Source organism: Misgurnus anguillicaudatus, chromosome 10, assembly GCF_027580225.2.
Source record: "Misgurnus anguillicaudatus chromosome 10, ASM2758022v2, whole genome shotgun sequence".
Taxonomy (NCBI): domain Eukaryota; kingdom Metazoa; phylum Chordata; class Actinopteri; order Cypriniformes; family Cobitidae; genus Misgurnus; species Misgurnus anguillicaudatus.
The window spans coordinates 18,926,570-18,946,276 of NC_073346.2; the positions used below are offsets into that span (position 1 = coordinate 18,926,570).

General features: G+C 38.7%; 1 protein-coding gene across 4 annotated transcripts in view; it reads right to left on the minus strand.

Annotated features, from left to right (window-relative positions):
- The window catches only part of cicb (capicua transcriptional repressor b), a 36,952-nt gene that overhangs the window by 5,838 nt on the left and 11,407 nt on the right, over positions 1 to 19,707 (minus strand). For all 4 annotated transcript variants that reach the window (XM_055209855.2, XM_055209852.2, XM_055209853.2 and 1 more), the window contains exons 3-11: positions 7,409 to 7,558; positions 6,998 to 7,154; positions 5,715 to 5,823; positions 5,453 to 5,635; positions 5,210 to 5,342; positions 4,829 to 5,010; positions 4,619 to 4,751; positions 4,385 to 4,482; positions 3,241 to 4,102 (exon numbers count right to left, since the gene is read on the minus strand). In XM_055209855.2, the coding sequence (XP_055065830.2) occupies positions 3,241 to 4,102; positions 4,385 to 4,482; positions 4,619 to 4,751; positions 4,829 to 5,010; positions 5,210 to 5,342; positions 5,453 to 5,635; positions 5,715 to 5,823; positions 6,998 to 7,154; positions 7,409 to 7,558 (2,007 nt within the window). The remainder of the gene's footprint in view (positions 1 to 3,240; positions 4,103 to 4,384; positions 4,483 to 4,618; positions 4,752 to 4,828; positions 5,011 to 5,209; positions 5,343 to 5,452; positions 5,636 to 5,714; positions 5,824 to 6,997; positions 7,155 to 7,408; positions 7,559 to 19,707) is intronic.

Sequence of the window (19,707 nt, forward strand, 5' to 3'; positions counted from 1 at the left end):
AGGAATCTTTTTATTTATTAATAGTTAAAAAGGACTTAATTAGACATTTAATAAGAAAACTACTGAAATGAAATAAAATGTTTAATACAATGATTAAGGAATGTTGTTTAATTTAGATATACTCTCATATTAAAAAGTTTGTTTTGCTTTATTGTCAGAAGTATCCTTTATGAAAATCAAACATGGTTTTACTATAGTAGATGAACAGTTAGCATATCTTTTTTTTGGTGAATTTTCATTATGATATATAATTACTGGATATACCTTGGTTAAAATATGTGAGTGAATTGGCTATGTGTGGTTACTGTGGTTTCCCTAACAATACCATAGTAAAACTATGGTGAATTTTCCTAAGGGATGTGTGTTGTTTAAGCAAACTACTATTTCTCAGCAGTACTGGTTTTAAACTTTAAGCTTACTTAGCGCTTGCTTCTACGACAGAAGTGATTATGAGTTTAAACACATTTCATCTGTTTTGGGAGGTGTGCATGCACTAATTTGAGACTCGCGCTGTTAAGGCCTGCGTCACCTGCCTTTACAACACCTGCCGACACACCATCCTCGTCTTATCTAGACCTCTTGGATCACCTGTGACTGACTCAGATGCAAGCTGTTTGCAGCGCTGTGCAGACCAATCAGCACATCCAATCAAAGCAACTTGAAAGCGACTTGAGACTTGAAGTGCACTTCTCGTCATCGCACGACCAGGCTTATTATTAGGCTTTCGAATGGCTCTCAAAAACGTCTGATGTCACAGGCTGATCGTCTGCGCAGTGCTGCATGCACTTAAATTAATGTATTAGTTGTCAAACTGTGCGCATTTAAAAAAAGGTGCTTAGCTAGTGGTGCATTACAATTTTTATAGTACAAACTCACTTATATTAAAAGACATATATTAATATTATATATTAAATGAAACCTTAAATGAAACTCTTTCTCCGCCAGAGAAAACGCTTCCCTGCCAATGAGTTTTTCTAGCAATCTGTATTTCCGCTATTATCCACCACGTGGTGCTCTTACCAAACTTATAAAACCCGGAAGTATTCCCCTAGGCCAAACAGTTCAAACTCTGTGTATGTTTTGATGATTGTTCTGAATCTGATCTCATTCAAAAGTCCTTCACAAAAATGCAATTATCTCAGCTTTTTGCTCATAATTTGGTATTTTTGAAGAAACCTAACCATATTTGAGAGATGATAAAAAGAACAAATGAAGATAGAATTAAAGTTTTTTTTTAAACCAGAGGTCTGTTCTTTCATTTGATATATTGTATGTTTATATATTTAAAGAAGAATTTTTTTTAAAAAAGGCATTAAACTTTTTTGAAAATCATAGAAAAATGCTGGCGCTGGCTGCCAACTTAAAAAAAAAACAGCGTTCTTTTGCACTTTAGCATCCGCTCATTAACCCTTCGTTTACACCAGCCGCGTTTGAGGAGCTTGGGTTTAGGGTTAGAATAACTTTTTGTTATATAAAAATGACATCCTAACCCAAACCCCAACTCTAACCCCAACTTTAAGCGACCATGGCTTAAATATGGACAAAAACATGAAGAAACCTGTATATTAAATAACCTCATTAAGCAAATCTAAAATCTAACACTAAACCCAAGCGAAAATGGTTTAAAAAACTGAAAAAAATTGGGAAACCAATAAATAAAACGACAAAAAAAGATGCACCGTTTAAGTGAATGGGAAGAACTGGCATATCATATGCACGCCAAAGTGGAATTTGGCGTATGTATTGCACGAGTTTTACACTTCGTGCAATTTATACGCATCTTTAGGAGACTAGGTAGGTTTGAGGCTTCATAATCGTGTCTACCGCGTCTTGTTTGCCGCTTGAACATTTTGAATGCATGCGCGCATGTAGAGCGAAGTAGACGGGAAGCAAAAGCAAGCATTTGATGCACGTCAGAGGCAAAATCTGCTTCTTGTGGGAGGGGCAGCTGCTATGCGGTTGTCTGTTTGCAAGATTGCTGATGCTGATCGTGCGTTCATGGATAGAGTTACCGGTTTGTATTTGGTAACCTTACTATAGGGGGAAAATAGTTTAAAAAATGTCGGGAATGCCGCGGGTCGATAAACGTCATGTGACTCAAAAGTGAAATGTGTATTTACAACTAACCAGGTTGCCCACTGTCCTCACGGACACTCTTTCAAGCCAGGTTCTTTGTATTCCTGTCTCTATAGAAATAAGAACTTATGTCGTATAGCTCCGGGTGACTGCTCACGGACAATATCAAGCGTTCCTCCGTATTAATGAGTGACTCCGGGCTGCCGCCACAGCAGCTAGCAGGCTCAAAATTGGTCAACGCGGCACGAAAATCCGCCAAAGTTAAAATTTTTCAACTCGGGCGTCAGCGGCAAATTCGCGTCAAATGCAAAATGCACAAAAACCACCATTTGCGCGTGCCATGCCAGATGCGCAATTCGCGCAAACTAGACGCGTCTACCGCGCCATGCTAAATGCCTCATTCGCGCCACAAGACCTCCAGACGCGCGTCAACACGTCTTCACATTGACTTAACATTGAAATCGCTCGCGCTTGATGCCTCTATCGCGGCTAGTGTAAACGCAGCATTAGAAGAAGGGGCTGGTAAACGTGTAGGTCGCATTGTTTGAAAAAAACTGTATAATCTGACTTTAATGATAAGCGCACACATGTCCGATGTTCGACAATGGATCGGGTCAAAGCGGGGGCATGTGACGTCACAGACCAACTAATTGATAATGAAAATTGTTGATTTTATCGATTAGTTGTTGCAGCTCTATATGTTTGTAAAAGAAAATGACTTATATTTTGAGTTTATTTAGTGTCGATATGTCATGTATTCTGGTAAACATCAGCGCGATGATCTTTACAGCTACACAATGATAACATTAAATCTCAATGATCTCTTGACTACTCATATGCGTGTTTTTCACAAGACACTTTTTTTTCTTACAGACCTATTATTTCACATTAAAAGACATCAATGCACTAGAGTAGTATGGATTACTTTTATGAAGCATGGATGAGCTTCAAAACATTGATGACCATTAAATGGCATTACAAAGCCTGGAAAAGACAGGATATTATTTCATTTAACTCTTAGACTGTGTTTAGCTAAAGAAAGAAAGTCATATACCAATTAGATGGGAAAAGTACATTTTGAAATCATTATTATTTTCCAGTGAATCATTTCTTTAACACATATGTTTATGAAATGTTAAAACACATCAGTTTATGAATTCTCACCTCTGGCTCCTGGGTTAACCACTCCCACAGCAGGATTGGAGACATATCCCGACTGTTTCCCATTTGCTAAGGAAGCATGGGTGGGTAGAGCTGTGGGTAGGGTGAAGATACTGGTTGGCTGACTGGCTTGCTGAGGGGAGGGGCTCTTGGGATTGTTGGTTGAGAGGGTTGGGAGAATGTACTGGACCTGCGTTATCGGTTTTTGGCCTGATGAGGGCGCTAATGAGGCAGAGGGCAGAACGTGAGGCTGCAGCACAGACAGAGGCAGTGGACCATTACTATGAGTAAGTGGAGCCGATGCAGGGCAGGCGGGGTTTTGTGAAGGAGGTGTGACGAGCTGTACAGTGGGTGGGGCTTGAAATGTGCCTCCCAAAACTAGATTGGTCACCAGCCCGCCTTGACCCGCTGATGCAATAGGATTGGGCGATGATGAGGAATAGTACCCACCCCCTCCAGCAGCAGCTGTCTGCACATTTCCTGTGGCACCAGGTCCGATGAGAAGTTGCGTTTGGGGCGGGGCGAGTTTCCTGTCGTGTGGGGACTTGCTGGCGATCGGCACTGGCGTGCTGATGACTGGACGCACCACATTGGTAACAACGGTGGATGCCACTCTCACTGCTCCCAGTACTGACGACACCCCTCCGCCAGAGCTGACCAGGATGGACTGACCCATGGAGGACTGGGGGAGAGACTGCGACACACCTTCACCTTCCCTTCGTTCTCCATCACCTCCCTCTATTGTCCGCTTCCTCTTTGAGGAAACATCGCTAAAGGGTCTGGAGGTGGGGTACGAGGACAGAGATACGCTTCGACCACTACCCGGGCCGTAAGATGAGGAGCAAATCACTGGAGCAAAAACCCTCTGAGGTGGCACACGTGAAAAATGAGGAGAAATAACAGCATTAAAATAGTTACAGTTAAAAAACAAATACATAAATCAGCCAAAGACAGCAGTCATTTGCAATAATACAGATCCTTTACCAGCTAATGAAAATGTAATAGCTTTTTGTAAACCTCATTAATAATTAACTTAAGAAAAGCTGAAGAACCACAAGCGATTTTTCAGACTTGGATGAACATGCTTTCTTTCAAACACTACATAAGCACTTCAAACACCTTCAAAAACCGACATCAAATCTGATACCTTGCGTTCTCCTTCATCTCCAGATCCATTTTCACTGTCGCTATCCGTCACCCTCTCCTTACACTTCAAGTCAATAGAGCTTCCTGGGTATGAGTCCTCTAAATACCACATGATAACAAAATAATAAGCCCGAACTATATACATGGCGATTAAAAACATGTGGTGGCCACGTATTACATAAGTACTTATTTGATTTAACAAGCTTTAAAACTTCCCAGATGAAATATGACTCACCAATGACATCATCATCTCCCTCTTCCTCACAAATGACCATGCGCTCTTCGTCACTGGTCATGTCTTCACTTACCCCCCTCTGCGTCTGAGAGAGAGCACCGCGCCCAGAAACTTGACCTCCATCACCACACATCTACCAAAACAAGAGGAGGTAGTTGAGCAAGAATCTCTGTACATATAAAGTATTATACGAGTTTGTGTGTCCATTACCTGTGCGAGCTCAGCTAAAGCCTGTGGATTGGCTCTCTCACTCCTTTCCAGAGTATGCATGGCGCTCTGAGAGAAGGCACGGGGCCGGGTCAGTTGACTGTGTCCCTCACCTCCACTTCGCTCTGACACCATTCCGGGTCCAACCCCTTTAAGCTCCACCCCCATTGAGACAGTTGGTGGTTCTGAAATAGTCACAACAGCATTTAATAGAAAAATATAATATGATCTTTTACATTTATAAAATATAAATTAAATGAACTAAAATATAAATAAATTCAGAATCCACAAAATACAAATAATATTTAATATTTATTATAGACATGAAAATGCATGGACACATTGTACAGTAATAAACTTGTCACTTTATATCTTGTTCCATACCTGTGGTTTCTGACATGCTCCGCTCACGGATCTCTTTTCCCCCTGGAATGCCACGCCCCTCACTGCTGGATTTCTTCCTGTCCTTATTACACCACTTCCAGTCAGGATGTGCCTTAAAGTGTGCCTCCTTCACCTGTAAATGGAAACAAAACCAGATGAACATAATAAATGACTGTAAAAACTAAATAGAATTATTAAGTGTGTCTAACATGCATCTAGCAAATACACGGTCGTTCCACTAACCTGAAATGCGAGGTCGTGGTACTTTTGTTTTTCTTTGGGTCCCAAGGCATACCACCACTCTCCAAGTATCTTGCTGACCGTGCGGTTGTCCTGGTTTGGGTGTCTCTGATGAACCAGCGCACGATGGCGTTTGCTGAATATCATGAAAGCGTTCATGGGCCGGCGTATGTGATCTTTTTCCCTCTGTAAGGGATGGAGGAATGAGTGGACGTGTCTACGTGAGATAGTGCATGTCTATGAGTGTGTGAGTGGAAATGTGTACCTTGCCAGGACTGTTTTTGTCATCTTTGGGCAGTGCACTGAGGGACTGAGATCTACGCTTTCCAGGAGATGCCGGGATTGGCGGATCAGGAAGAACACCGGGGAAAAACCTGGAGAAACAAAAACAGAAAAGAAGAATCAATAGGGGTCCAGCCGAATGGTTAATCTGCCAATATTTTGCATTTTTAGTTCAATTTTGACCCAAATCTAAATACTGTCGCTAAAACTATACAAATATCACAATATATCATGATTTTAAATAACTACACACATAAAAGATCAACACAATAATAGCATATCATGATGCAGAAATCAAAGTAACATTGTACTGCTAGATCCCTGCTGATTCCCACCCACAGCAAAGGTTATCGTCATATTACATTACATTGATTTTTTTTCCACATCTACCTTTATTAATCATACACAACAGCTTGCGCTCTCAATCTCTGATCTTTACTTACAAAAAGCTGTATTCTTTCTCACACGCACTCTTCTCTTTAATGCGCACCATGATTTAGTCCCGAGTACATATACGTTTATTTATTCATAGCTGATACAAACACACTCACTTAAAGACTCGCAAATGTAGCGGTACTACATGTAGGATGCATTTTTACTGTTGTCAGTCGATCGCAGCAGACTGCTTTATCCAATTTGGTAAGATTCGACCTATGCTTGAATGCACACGATCATGGTGCTGGATGGTTTTCTGTTTTACATTCTGCACTGAGAATTATTACACTGTAACAAAATGTACAGCATAGCTGCTGTGGCCAAAAACAGACCCAAAAGATCCACCGATTTCTCTCACAGAAAACCCTTAGGGCCCTTCACTGTGCCGTGAAACAATACAGCAAAAGACTGGAGCCAATTACTGAAAACTGCAATGCACTGTGGTGATGTGCTACTGCTTTGCAGCTTACCACAGAAACAAAAAGCACAGCGCTTAAACATATCAATATATAAAATGAAGAGGAATTGATGCCTTACGAATATCAATAACACCCTAATGCAAAAACGGTACAGTAAGGATAATAGGAAGAATACATTTTGCTGGAATTGTACTTCGTTGTTATGAAATGGAAAATTATTTAAATACAAGGTGAATAAAAAAGAGATGACAGTTCATTAATGTAAACAGCCTCTGGTTCGTTCCTGTCATTCAAACACATGCTTTTGTTCTCTCTTTCTATGTGATGTCATTATGCAGCCTTTTCAGAGGATAAGAGCAACAAAACACATTGAACCAGAATGACAGATCACATCACACACAAGACCACTTACGCATCATCCACGTCACTTTCGGTTTCACTGTCGGGTCTCTCCCGCTCCACATCCTTCTCCCTCTCCGGGGGCAGTTCGTCGACGGAGGGAGCGGGGCGTGAGGAAGGATTTGGTGCCCCCTCTATAATCTCCTTTAGCACTGAGCCACTCTGAGACTCTGAACAAGAAAGATGGGTTATTCATTACAGTATCTTTAACAAATCCCTCTTAAATCTGGCCACCTCTGAGGTTCAAAGTTGGACTGGGTATGGGCTAAATTACAGTAGATAGAGTTACAAAGCAAAATTGTTTAAACACTTCCTTTTAAATGGTTTAATATCCGACATTAATATTTTTAATGATCTAACCAAAATGTTGATCAACCCTGTTAAGCTCATTTTGGATTAAGACAATGGGTGCCAAGTATATTACCCTTTTTCAGAGAGGCTGTCTGCGGATGACTGACAGTTTGTTGGCCCTCACCAGGTTGAGCCGATGGATCTGATTGGGTGGGTGCCAGGAAAGGAACCAATGAATGCCAAGGAAAGACTGGAACCGATCTGGGCTCAACATTAGTCCACACTACAGATAAAAAAATACCAGAGCACTTATTTTATGTAGCATTAATGCCAGGTTATAAACACTAACGTCAGTAAGATCAAAGACTGATGATGAGTAATAATATAACTGACAAGATGCATACAAGAAAAATATTAGGTTGTAAAAACTATCCAAATATTATGGAAAAACAGACAGGATTTACACAACGACTCTGTAACATCGAAATAAAAAGTGAGCATACAAGTCATCAAATAAATAAATGAATGTCTGAAAATGAATATTTCAGATTACTACATAATGTCTTACATTTTCACTTAAGAGGCACAATACAAGTCTGTTGTTGTTTATAAAAGCTATCTTGCTTATAGTATCAGATGTTATAAAAGTAAACTCGTGTTGCTTGAACACAGTGTTGTTTCACGAGAGTCATCCTTTACCAATGTTAATGCAGACAGATCAGACATAAACCCTTTCAATATCACTGTTGAATCAGTAATGCAGCAAATTAGATGAACAGATTGTTCATGAGTCATATGAGGCAAACAATCACTTTAAGTCAATCATTATCAATATGAATCATAAACAATAATGTTTATGCACGTTGTGATACCGTTACAACGACAGTATTTATTAACACTATATAACGGTTCTTACAATATAGTTATAATGGAAAACACAGTAAGACACATTAAGTAATGAAGACTGACCAAACATGCTGAGTCCTTGGCGAAGATACTGCGGGCTTTCCGATGAAAACATGATTGAGAGAGGTCCTCAATTACTTTTTACAAAAAAAAGCTTCACGTGTAATATGTCCATTAAATAAATAGAGGTACAATTTCAAATGTTCATCTGATATGAAATAACACACGTTGTTGCGATTACAAACGAAGTATCCACATGATGCTTTTCCCAGACAGGTGATGTTGAGTCCAGCGATGAAAAAAGGCGGCCATAATCGATGCAGTCAGCATCCGTCTAACGTTACTTGAGTTTCTTCGTGTTGGTACTAAACAAAATATATTGGCCCAGACAACAGATATTTCTGTGAATTGATGACAGTGTGCTATCAGGTACCGCAAAGAAGAGTCGAGCGACGTTCCACCTCCAGGAACGTCGCTCCAGATTAATAACAAATGACAGTGTTAAACACTTTAATGTTGGTATTAATATACACGCTGTTGTGGTTAGATATGCGATTTCGGGTATGGATATTATTTAGGTTACGTGGTTTATTTTTGGTCCTGCTTGCCCCCCCTCCACGTCTGAGCTTGTTTACATTTACGGATGGCTGCGGTCATGAAAGGGTTAAGTAGGCCTCTCGGTCATCCTCGGTCTCGAGTAGTGCAACAAACGCGACCTGAGCTCACCTCAGCCCAGGGGGATTAACATAAACAACGACACGATTAATAACTCGTTTGGCAACGATATAAAATTCCGCTATAAAAAGATAACAGCACACACTGGCACAAAATGAGAAATGTTTCAAACTATGAAAATGGTTATCGTGAAAAAGGGAAGCCCAAATCTGATTAGCAGGTTAGCATGGTGATGTGCACGAGTGCTACTACACCGCAGTGCGAGGGTTCTTTATTCTTTGGGTTGCGACACGAATCGGTAGCGAGTTCTTAATCGCAAAATCATAAAGGATAATGTTCATCAAACGGGACACGATACGTATCAAGTGATCGATAAAAGGCCACATGTGATACACATCTGTCTTTTTCACGTGGTCACTATCATTCCATCTAACTGTCAGTGCGCGACTTTATCATATCCACATCCTGTTTCAAATGAGATTTAAATCAGTATCAGTTTGGTGTACAACGCATCGTTTTCCTACTAATGATTGAATAACGCATAATCACATCCTGCCCATTAAACAAGCACCAACCGGACTTCTTTTATAATGCCACTTTGGTTGGATGGTTTAGGGGCTGCATTGAAGATCCGGACCTGGTTTTAGCAGCGCAGTTTCAGATGAGTCCGTCCCCTCGGGAACGCCCCTGGTCTCGCATCCGCACCTTCGAGAGCTACCACAAAACCTGTCCTCATGTCACGCTTTAAAACTGTAACACTACACGGAAAACAAACCGGTTAAAAAGAGGAACAAACGACCGCCTCTGCCAGCGAGAAACTACTAAAACAAGGGTCTCGGCTAAAAACAACCTACAATCCACCTGTGCAATGTTCCAGATTAACAATCATTAGTTACACTGTTGTAACGTTGTAGCTGTGGTTTGCAGAATAAAAAACCTTTCTTTTCCAAATGTTCCCAGTGATGGTGTTTGAAATGGTCTATGTTAGTTAATAATACTACTTTGCCTCACAGTCACACTTACACCACTGCAACAAACAGGATAATAGCAGCATATCATATCATGTCAAAGAAAATGAAACCCTTGTAGATTGTACAACCGCACGCTGGTCATCTTCTTGTGTTTCTTCTCTTTATCCTAACAATTTCGCTTTTCAAAGCTTATTAAACAATCTAGTTAAGTGTAAAACTCGCAGCAATTTAAAGCTTAAACTGAATTCTAATCGCAATGCTAGGACTTCTCTTTTTTAAATGCCTTCTGCGACTCCCCTCTCTCGTACACAGTCCAGCCTCAATAAGTCTCATCCGAAAAGCTAATCGACCACTAAACCCCTCGCCTTCAGCTCTGACACAGTCGTAAAACTAGTTAAAATAGATAATTGCGCGAAACGGTCCGACTCCACCGTGTGTTAACCTACTACGGACAACAAGGGAAATACAAAACAGAGAAAAAAGCTGCACAGAGAGGATCCGGCGCAGTGCTGTTGTGATGAAATGACGGGTCTGAATTGTAATAATAGCCCCCGTAAAGTCCAGTGCGGTTCTCCTGCAGCAGGGTCACTTTTCTGATCAGATGCGACCCGCGGCGCCTTACGTGCTCCTCCCAGCTTGCCCCGAGGTGTTCGTAGTAAAAAAGTCGTTGTATCATAACATCATGCAATTGGCCACGACTCTTCCCTCGAGTTCTCGCTTCGCAAACCCTTTCTTTCTCTTTCCCTCCCTCTTCCTCCTGTTGTATAGTAGGCTGCCCTCTTTCGTTCTCTCAGCGTGTCAACCTCGCCCAGCCCGTGACCCGCCTTTTACTCCTCGCATGCTCTGATTGGTGAACGACGCAACCAAGCGTAACTCTGATTGGTGCGAGCGAGCGTTGGAATGTCAGTCATATGCAAATCAGGCATCGTCTTTCGGCATCTCACTGGTCACCGCTGAAAACGAGCTCATGAATAATTAACACTCAAAGAATCTGGGGCATGACTGTACGTGGGTTCTCGTGATATTTGTCCCACTGTGACGTCGAGCCGCCGAAAACAGAACAGCTTGTCACATCAGGTATTTTATATATCTCGGGATTTGGGTTTATTATGGGACACGGCCGCATTATTTTGGGATTGATTAAGAACACAGCTTAATATGAATAACAACAAATGTTCACAAACGCCCTTGACAGTTTGCACCCCTTGAGAGAAATGGGGGGCATATACATAAGTGATTATTAAACATTTTGTATTATACTTTATATAGCCAGAGTGTTATTGAGTAATGCACAATAAAGTAAATAAATAAAAAATTTAAGAAAACATGTAAAGATGCATAATAATTTAAAGATGGGAACAATATTGGGGATTTGCTGTGACACAAAGACACACACACATTCACAAGACACCACAAATAACATTGCTCACATTATAACATCCAATGTACCTTAGACCAGGGTTTTTTAAACTTTATGATGCACATGACCCCCAAATATTACGAACCTATTGTGAGGGACCCCCTACCTAAAATATAGCAATTAACATATTTTAATGTATAACAAATATATAATTGGCTAAACTGTAGAGTAATGCTGGATGTATAAACATAAAAAGATTCATTATCAATTCAAATATATTTGACAATAAATCTTGTTTCATAGCAGCTTTACCAGGAATCCTGCTTTATAAACCCAAATAAGTAAGATAAAGGGGACTGTAATAAGAAAACACACTAGAAAGGTACAAAGAAAATATAAATGATTCAACCCTAATCAAACAGACCTGAAGCAGCTAATAGGCTTTATGCCCAGCTCTACTACTTCCTGAACTTCAGCCAGCTCCTTGTTTCCTGTCTGCCATTATTGGACAAACTGATTAATCCAGGTGTGCCTGACCTCATAGATATGTATACTAGATGTCGCCTTGGCTACGGCAGTTCATTGGACCGAATGCATCAAGTAGAGCCGCCATCTTGAAACAGGGGAACCCCGTATCAGCGTTATTGTAGGCAATGGTGTAACAGAAATGAAATCACCATAAATCGTCATGAACGCAATTTTCTTTTGGTTCGTTTCAACAGTCAGACATGTATTTAGCATTTAGTCCATGAAAAAATAAAAGTTTTGATTTTATGAAAATTAACTTTTTCTAACTGTAATGCATAGTGCTAGTACCCCTAACATCCATATGCAGCACAAAAGTCCGGTATCGTACCTAGATACTTCCTATGACAAGACCCCTGTTCTAAGATGGCGGCGGTTTTGACGCATGCTCAGAGCCCCAAGGCGACATCTAGTGTATATATATATATATATATATATATATATGTGCCTGACCTCTGTAGTCACAAACAAACTGATTAATCCAGGTGTGCCTGACCTCAGTAGTCACAACAACAATAATCAGACACACCTGGATTAATCAGTTTGTCCAATAATGGCAGACAGGAAACAAGGAGCTGGCTAGAGTTCAGGAAGTAGTGCAGCTGGGCATAAAGCCTATTAAGGTCTTACTATGCATACCAGAGACTTCCAGGCAGGTGTGCTGAGGAAAGCTGGAGCTAAACTCCGCAGGACACTGGCCCTCCAGGACCAAGTTTGGGCACCAATGCCCTAGAACCTACTGGAGGCCCCCTCCTCCCGGACCCCAGTTTAAAAAAAAAAACCCACTACCTTACACTGCACATTTCACACACTCTCTGGTTTAAAACACTTTAGTGCACATTATAACCCAAAGCCATGAACACTTGCCTGCTAAAAATGGTTAATGTGGTGGATTAACAAATGAGATTTGTCATTAGTTGTGTTTTTCTTTTAACATTTTAACAACCCAGCTGTAAACAAAACCAGATTAAATAAAAGGAGTAGCAAAAAGGCTATATTTGTATATCTTCTTATTCAATATTCATTCATATGATTACCCTGCATGCTGAATTTTATTTTGAGTATTATAAGGCAGAGAGATGAAACTGGATGACCACTGTTTAACCGTGATGAAGACATAGGCAAAGGTGACTGCATGTTTAAAAACATTATTATCAGTGCATACAGGTCTCAGGCAGCATGATAGGGGCATGCTCACAGCGTATAGTATCAGTGTATCTGTGTAGGTTTATGTGTGTGTGTGCTAAACATGAGAGAGCTCAGTGACTGGGTTGTTTGTATGGGTCAGAGGGGTATTGGCTTTGTGCCCAGTATCAGCCAGTCCCCTCACAAACAGTCACGCTACAATGAGAAAGATTTGTGTGTGAGAGAAAGAGAAACAAATGTCGGCAAACTGTAGTAGCACATACCTCACACAGCAGTATCTAATCTAACAGGCTATCTCAGTAAAACCCTCCAATGTGTATTTGTTTAAAGCCAACATTACAGAAAGACACTCAGAGTAGATGAATAAAATCACTTAATGTTGAATGTTTGAGAAAAGAGTGGGAAAATGGGTGGGAAGGGGAAAGTGTGCAAGTCAGCGGTGTAAAAATAGAACGAGAGTCATTCTATGGAGGGGAGGAGGGAGTTGTGAAAGTTGTGAAAACAAGGCCCCACTCACTGTATGTGGGAAGATGGTAACAGAAAGACTCAAATCTATGAATAGATTAAAAGAGACAGATCATGCAGCGTACGAGTGATTCTTTTGGGCCGCACACATTATTTACTCATACATTTAAGTCCACACACATTGAACTGATTTAAGATTGTGTCAACATACATGTCTCTTCTATATAACACAATGTGTCATAACAGTGGGAGGGGCTGAGTTCTATTTCAACCAATGAGCTCGCGCTGAGCTCTTGGCAACAGCCAATAAGGTGTGGCTGAGAACCCTCAGTTCAGAGTCTGATTGTAGTAAACAAGTTTTTAACTCTTTCCATGCTGAATCTTTTAAAATTAGTCATGCACCAAAAACTATTGAACGTGAACATACTCCAGACTAAGCAAATAATCAAAGAGTCGTCAGTAAATATTATTATTATTCAATGGAAAGCGACAGTTCTGTCATGCAGAGATGAGTTAGGCACAGTGTGCTTTAGGGTTAATACTGCACGCCCCATCCTCATCACCCCTTCGGTCGAATCATTGTTTTTTTTTTTACATAATTACAAAAGCATACTCCTGTTGCCATAGTAACAGCTTTATGAGTAATGTCACTCATCATGGCACTTCAATGACCACTGACCATAGTATAAACCCTCCACACACAGAAACAATGCCCTTTTGCATGATATTAATATCGCTGCTGCCATCTGCCAGTACTGGTATTCTAGTTACTTGGAGGACATATGACGGAGAACAGAGATGAAAAACGAAACTAAACAACAATTTATCTACGTCGGCTGTTTTTTAGCCTGACAAAGTCTGACACTGTTTTCTGACTGTTTTCTAGGTGCATGGCATGCTCTACAGATAAAAAAACATGAAGTCATGAAACTCTCTCTCTCTCTCTCGCTCTTTCTTCAGTGTTTGTAATGGCACTCCTTGTTCACATGGGGGCAGCACTGCCCTATTTAAAAATGAAACGGACCATGCAGTGAGAGATAACTGTTTGAGGCTCCTATGTGAATGTATGTGCAAGATACATTTAACAGATTCTGTGATCTCCCTTGAGATAGAACTGAAATGATACATTTACTGAAAACTAGCATGAAACAAATCAGATTTAAATACTATACACATATGTACTCACATACAAATAGAAAATGTAAAATGCTGTCTATTTATCTATGTGTGTGTGTGTGTGTGCACATATATGTGTGTGTGTGTGGTCTTGGTAAGATAGTAATACCAGTAATTTTTGACCTTGTGGGGACATTTTTTCATTACCGTGAGGAAAGCAGCTTATAAATCATACTAAATGATATTCATTTGAAAATCTAAAAATGCAGAAAGTTTTCTGTGTAAGCAGTAGGTTTAGGGGTTGTGTTAGGGGAGGGAAATAAAATATATAGTGTGTACAGTATAAAATTATAAATGTCATTACGTCTACGGACAGTCCCCATCAAACATGGAAACACAACGTGTGTGTGTGTGTGTGTGTGTGTGTGTGTGCGTGTGCCTGGCAATCCCTACTGTGTGGGGACCAAATGTCCACAAAAAGATAGCGATACCAGTCATTTTTTTGATCTGGTAGGGACATTTTCTAGTCCCCATGAGGAGACAAGATTATAAATCAAACAGAATGATGTTTTTTGAAAATCTAAAATAGTAGAAAAATATTTCCGAGAGGGTTATGTTTAGGGATAAAATATAGTTTGTCAAGTATAAAAGTCATGGCATCTGTGGAAAGTCCCCATAAAACATGGAAACACAAACGTGTGTGTTGTCATGGTGAAACTCTACACTACACGGCTGGCATTCCCAGGAACACTTTATGATCAGAGGAAATACAGAGACTTCTGCACTGCACCAGAGAGAGAGAGAGAGAGAGAGAGAGAGAGAGAGAGAGAGAGAGAGAGAGAGAGAGAGAGAGAGAGAGAGAGAAAGAAAGAAAAAGAAACAGGTGAGGATAAAGTTGAAAATACTGACACACAGGTATGGAGATGACAGGAAAAAACTTAGAGAGTTCAAATGGCATTACATATACGGCAGGGATGAATGGGGAGACATCATTTTTTGGATCTACGTTTTGGATTTGCTGCAAAAACACATACAACAGATGGCAGCATTAAGGCTTGCACATTTAAAAGATCTCAATTGCTCAATCAAGGTAGAGGCTTATTTATTAGAAAAGCTAAATATACATCTATATCAAATATAAACAAAAGTCTATAGCCCAAAATAAAATAAAATACTCAATGTGTAATTAAAGTGATGCTTTGATGTTTTAGAAAGAATCGTAGAGGTGCTGTAAATACTTTTTAGAGACATTAAAAAGCAAACGCAAACAGTTTCAGAATGGTATTAGTTCAAATATATGCATTAAGTTTGATATTTGCTGCTCTTATTCTAATGTGTTATTGTACAGCCTGCACTTCACTAAAACAAGACCTGCAAATTGTGCTTGTGAAGTTGTTACCACTATGAACAACAATTAAATATAAGCACAACTGCGATTCCAGAATGATATAAATGCACTGTATAAAGTCTCTTTTTAATAAATATGTATTTTTTAGTATACTCGCATTTTAACATGCATATCTCAGCTTGCTTAGAGAACACAGTACTTTTGTAATTATTTGTGAAAAATAATTGATTTCTCTTGAGACTGTATAGTTTTGTTTTTATATCACTACTTGACATAGATACACAAACTAAAATATCAATGAATTATTTAAATATGTATTTAACAGAAAAAGTATAAACTATATCTATAAGATGTGATTAAAATATATGATTCAAATTAAGACACCTGCTTTTCTGCATGTCTGCAAGTTTGTTTTCTATTTATGTCCATTTCCAAGTCTGCGTGTCAAGGCAGGCCTACAGGATCGGGCCTAAATTTTAACAAAGGCCTTCTTGCCATTTCGGAGGACACACTCCCTTCTCTTCTTGTTACAAAATATACACTCTTGATCACAGCAAATCACATACCACCACACATGCATAAATACTCTATGAATAGACACAAGACAGACAAGTGATATTTTTATCACACTAGCATACACGCTACAAAACATCCTTTTTAATACATACTGTCATTATGTCTGCAATGTCAACACACACACCGAGAACACACTTTGACACAAGTCCAAAACGTCAGTGAAGGACTTCCTGACATTATTCAGACATACAAAATTAGACATAAGTAACCATGAAATCCAACCGAAAAAGAACTGTGCCTTAACAACACACATACAGAAACTTGTATTGGAAACAACAAACTTAAAAGACTGTGTTTAGTGTTATCTTATTGATTTTAAATGTGAACATGTAACTGATATTTAAACTCATATTATACATGTAACTCAATACTGTGACATGCAAATCTAATCGAAACCACTATTAAAGCAGCTGATGATTGCATCCACATTGCAAAATTATTCCCTTTTAATGCCAAAGCACAGATTCCTGATGAAGAACAAATGTAACTGTTTTAAGCTGAATTGTAAAATACTAACTTAAATTCCACAAGTATATAAAAGTGTGCTTTTTTCTAAGCAGATAAGATAAACATCTATTTTGATGTGCCATTTACTTATGATTGGTTCTTGGTTTTAATACTAAAATGATGTTTAGCATTTTGGTCTTGTGAAGCAGAATTTGTGTACACACTTAAAAACATTTATTCTAATAAAAATAAAATTGCCATAGTCTGTACCTAAAAATAACTACAATGTTTTCTGGATAAAGAGATCATTGTGCAATTTGTGACTCTCCAGCTTGGAAAATAAAGAGCATTTCAAAGATGTTACATTAGTAAAACAACTGCTTTTGGAATACTTTTACAAAAATTAAAACCAGTTTGTACTGTTGACTATCTTATTAAAAAGTTACAACAAACTATACAAACACTTAACTAATACAAATTTTCTGCACATATAAAGGGATTTATAAGAGCAACAGCAAACACTTGAACTAGCTACAGTAGCTGAGAACAGGTCAACCATAACAAGATCTCTGCATATCACTGGACTGTATTTTAAAGGTAACACAAAAGGATAATTTTTACTACGTCTGGAGTTTGTCAGATTAGACCACAACAGAGATTTTAAGACATAATTTAAAGAGATATTAGAGATATGTATATAAGTGAGGAATTCTGGTGGTAGCATTAAACTGTGGGCTGCCTTTCATCAGCAGGGACTGAGCATCGTGTTAAATGAAAAGAAGGAATGGTTTAAGAAAATGTAGAGAGAGATTCAAGGGAATTGGGAATTTTGTTTTAGTCAATTAAAACTATGTTAAACTAAAGCAAGAATCTGCTTGTAAGAGCACAAAACATCTTAAAACATTTACAAATATAAATATAATTATCAATATTTAAGATTTTTAAATGGAACACTTTACAATAAGGCTATATTGGTTAACAATTAGTTAATGCATTAGTAAACATAAACTAACATGGAAAAAAACTTCTACACCATTTATCAATCTTTGTGCATGTTAATGTCAGCATTTACTAATGCATTTATAAAAAAACAAATGTCATACCTGTTTACATTTGTTAAACTAATATGAATAACTTTATTGACATTAACTAACATTAACAAGAATTAAAGGGGACATTTGACAAGACTTTTTTAGATGTCAAATAAATCTTTGGTGTCCACAGAGTACCTATGTAAAGTTTTAGCTCAAAATACCACACAGCAAAATCACCAGTGTTAAATGTACTCTGCTTGTGTATATATGGGTACCATATATTGTACTCATATAGACACCAGCAGTGTACATTTAACAATAAAGATTTAGCTGTGCATATAGATGAATTATTATAACATGTAAAAATTGCCACTTTGTAAAAATGTGCTGTTGTTGGTGTCCTTTTAAATGCAAATGAGTTGATCTCTGCACTAAATGGCAGTGCCTCGGTTGGATAGTGCAGATTAAGGGGCAGTATTATCCCCAGCTGACATCACAAGGGGAGCAAAATTTCAATGATCTATTTTTTCACATGCTTGCAGAGAATGGTTTACCAAAACTAAGTTACTGGGTTGATTTTTTTTACATTTTTGAGGATGATAGAAGCACTGGGGACCCAATTATAACACAGATTTTTATGATATGTTCCCTTTAATACATGATACAATGATGACAATGATATTGTTTATTGCTTGTTCATGTTAGTTCATGCATTTATAAATAAAACCTTATTGTAAAGTGTTACTGAATCTTCAGACATAATTTTTATTTTTTTTAAACTGCATCTGATGTTCAGAGTTTTATCACAAATAAAAACGATACTGAATTTGATAAAATAAGATAACTGGTCAAAGGCCAGAATACCTTAAAATAAAACATGTACAAATTGTTCTTAACATAACTTCTTTGATCAAATAAATAAATGGACGTCTACCTAGCATACAGATAAAATGACTTTAAAGGAATAGTCTACTCATTTTCAATATTAAAATATGTTATTACCTTAACTAAGAATTGTTGATACATCCCGCTATCATCTGTGTGCGTGCACGTAAGCGCTGGAGCGCGCTGCGACGCTTCGATAGCATTTAGCTTAGCCCCATTCATTCAATGGTACCAATCAGAGATAAAGTTAGAAGTGACCAAACACATCAACGTTTTTCCTATTTAAGACGAGTAGTTATATGAGCAAGTTTGGTGGTACAAAATAAAACGTAGCGCTTTTCTAAGCGGATTTAAAAGAGGAACTATATTTTATGGCGTAATAACTCGCCTGAAAAGTCCGCTCCCCTGGGAGAGGAAGGGTGTTACTGCGCCGAGTCGAAGTACTCCCAAAAGTGCTATTACGCCATAAAATATAGTTCCTCTTTTAAATCCGCTCAGAAAAGCGCTACGTTTTATTTTGTACCACCAAACTTGCTCGTATAACTACTCGTCTTAAATAGGAAAAACGTTGATGTGTTTGGTCACTTCTAACTTTATCTCTGATTGGTACCATTGAATGAATGGGGCTAAGCTAAATGCTATCGAAGCGTCGCAGCGCGCTCCAGCGCTTACGTGCACGCACACAGATGATAGAGGGATGTATCAACAATTCTTAGTTAAGGTAATAACATATTTTAATATTGAAAATGAGTAGACTATTCCTTTAAATATTGATTTGACAATATTTTATTATGAAGGGAAAACGTCTGGAGAATGATATGGGAAAGAGTTATGTTGGAAATGGTTTGCCTGTAAGAATGGTCAGTTAATGGTCATAGCTACGAATTTTTGGCCCTTTTATAGTACACAAAATGTGACTTAGCAAACATTTGCTTTGATAAAGTGATGTGTGCAATATATTTTACTGCAATTTTTTAC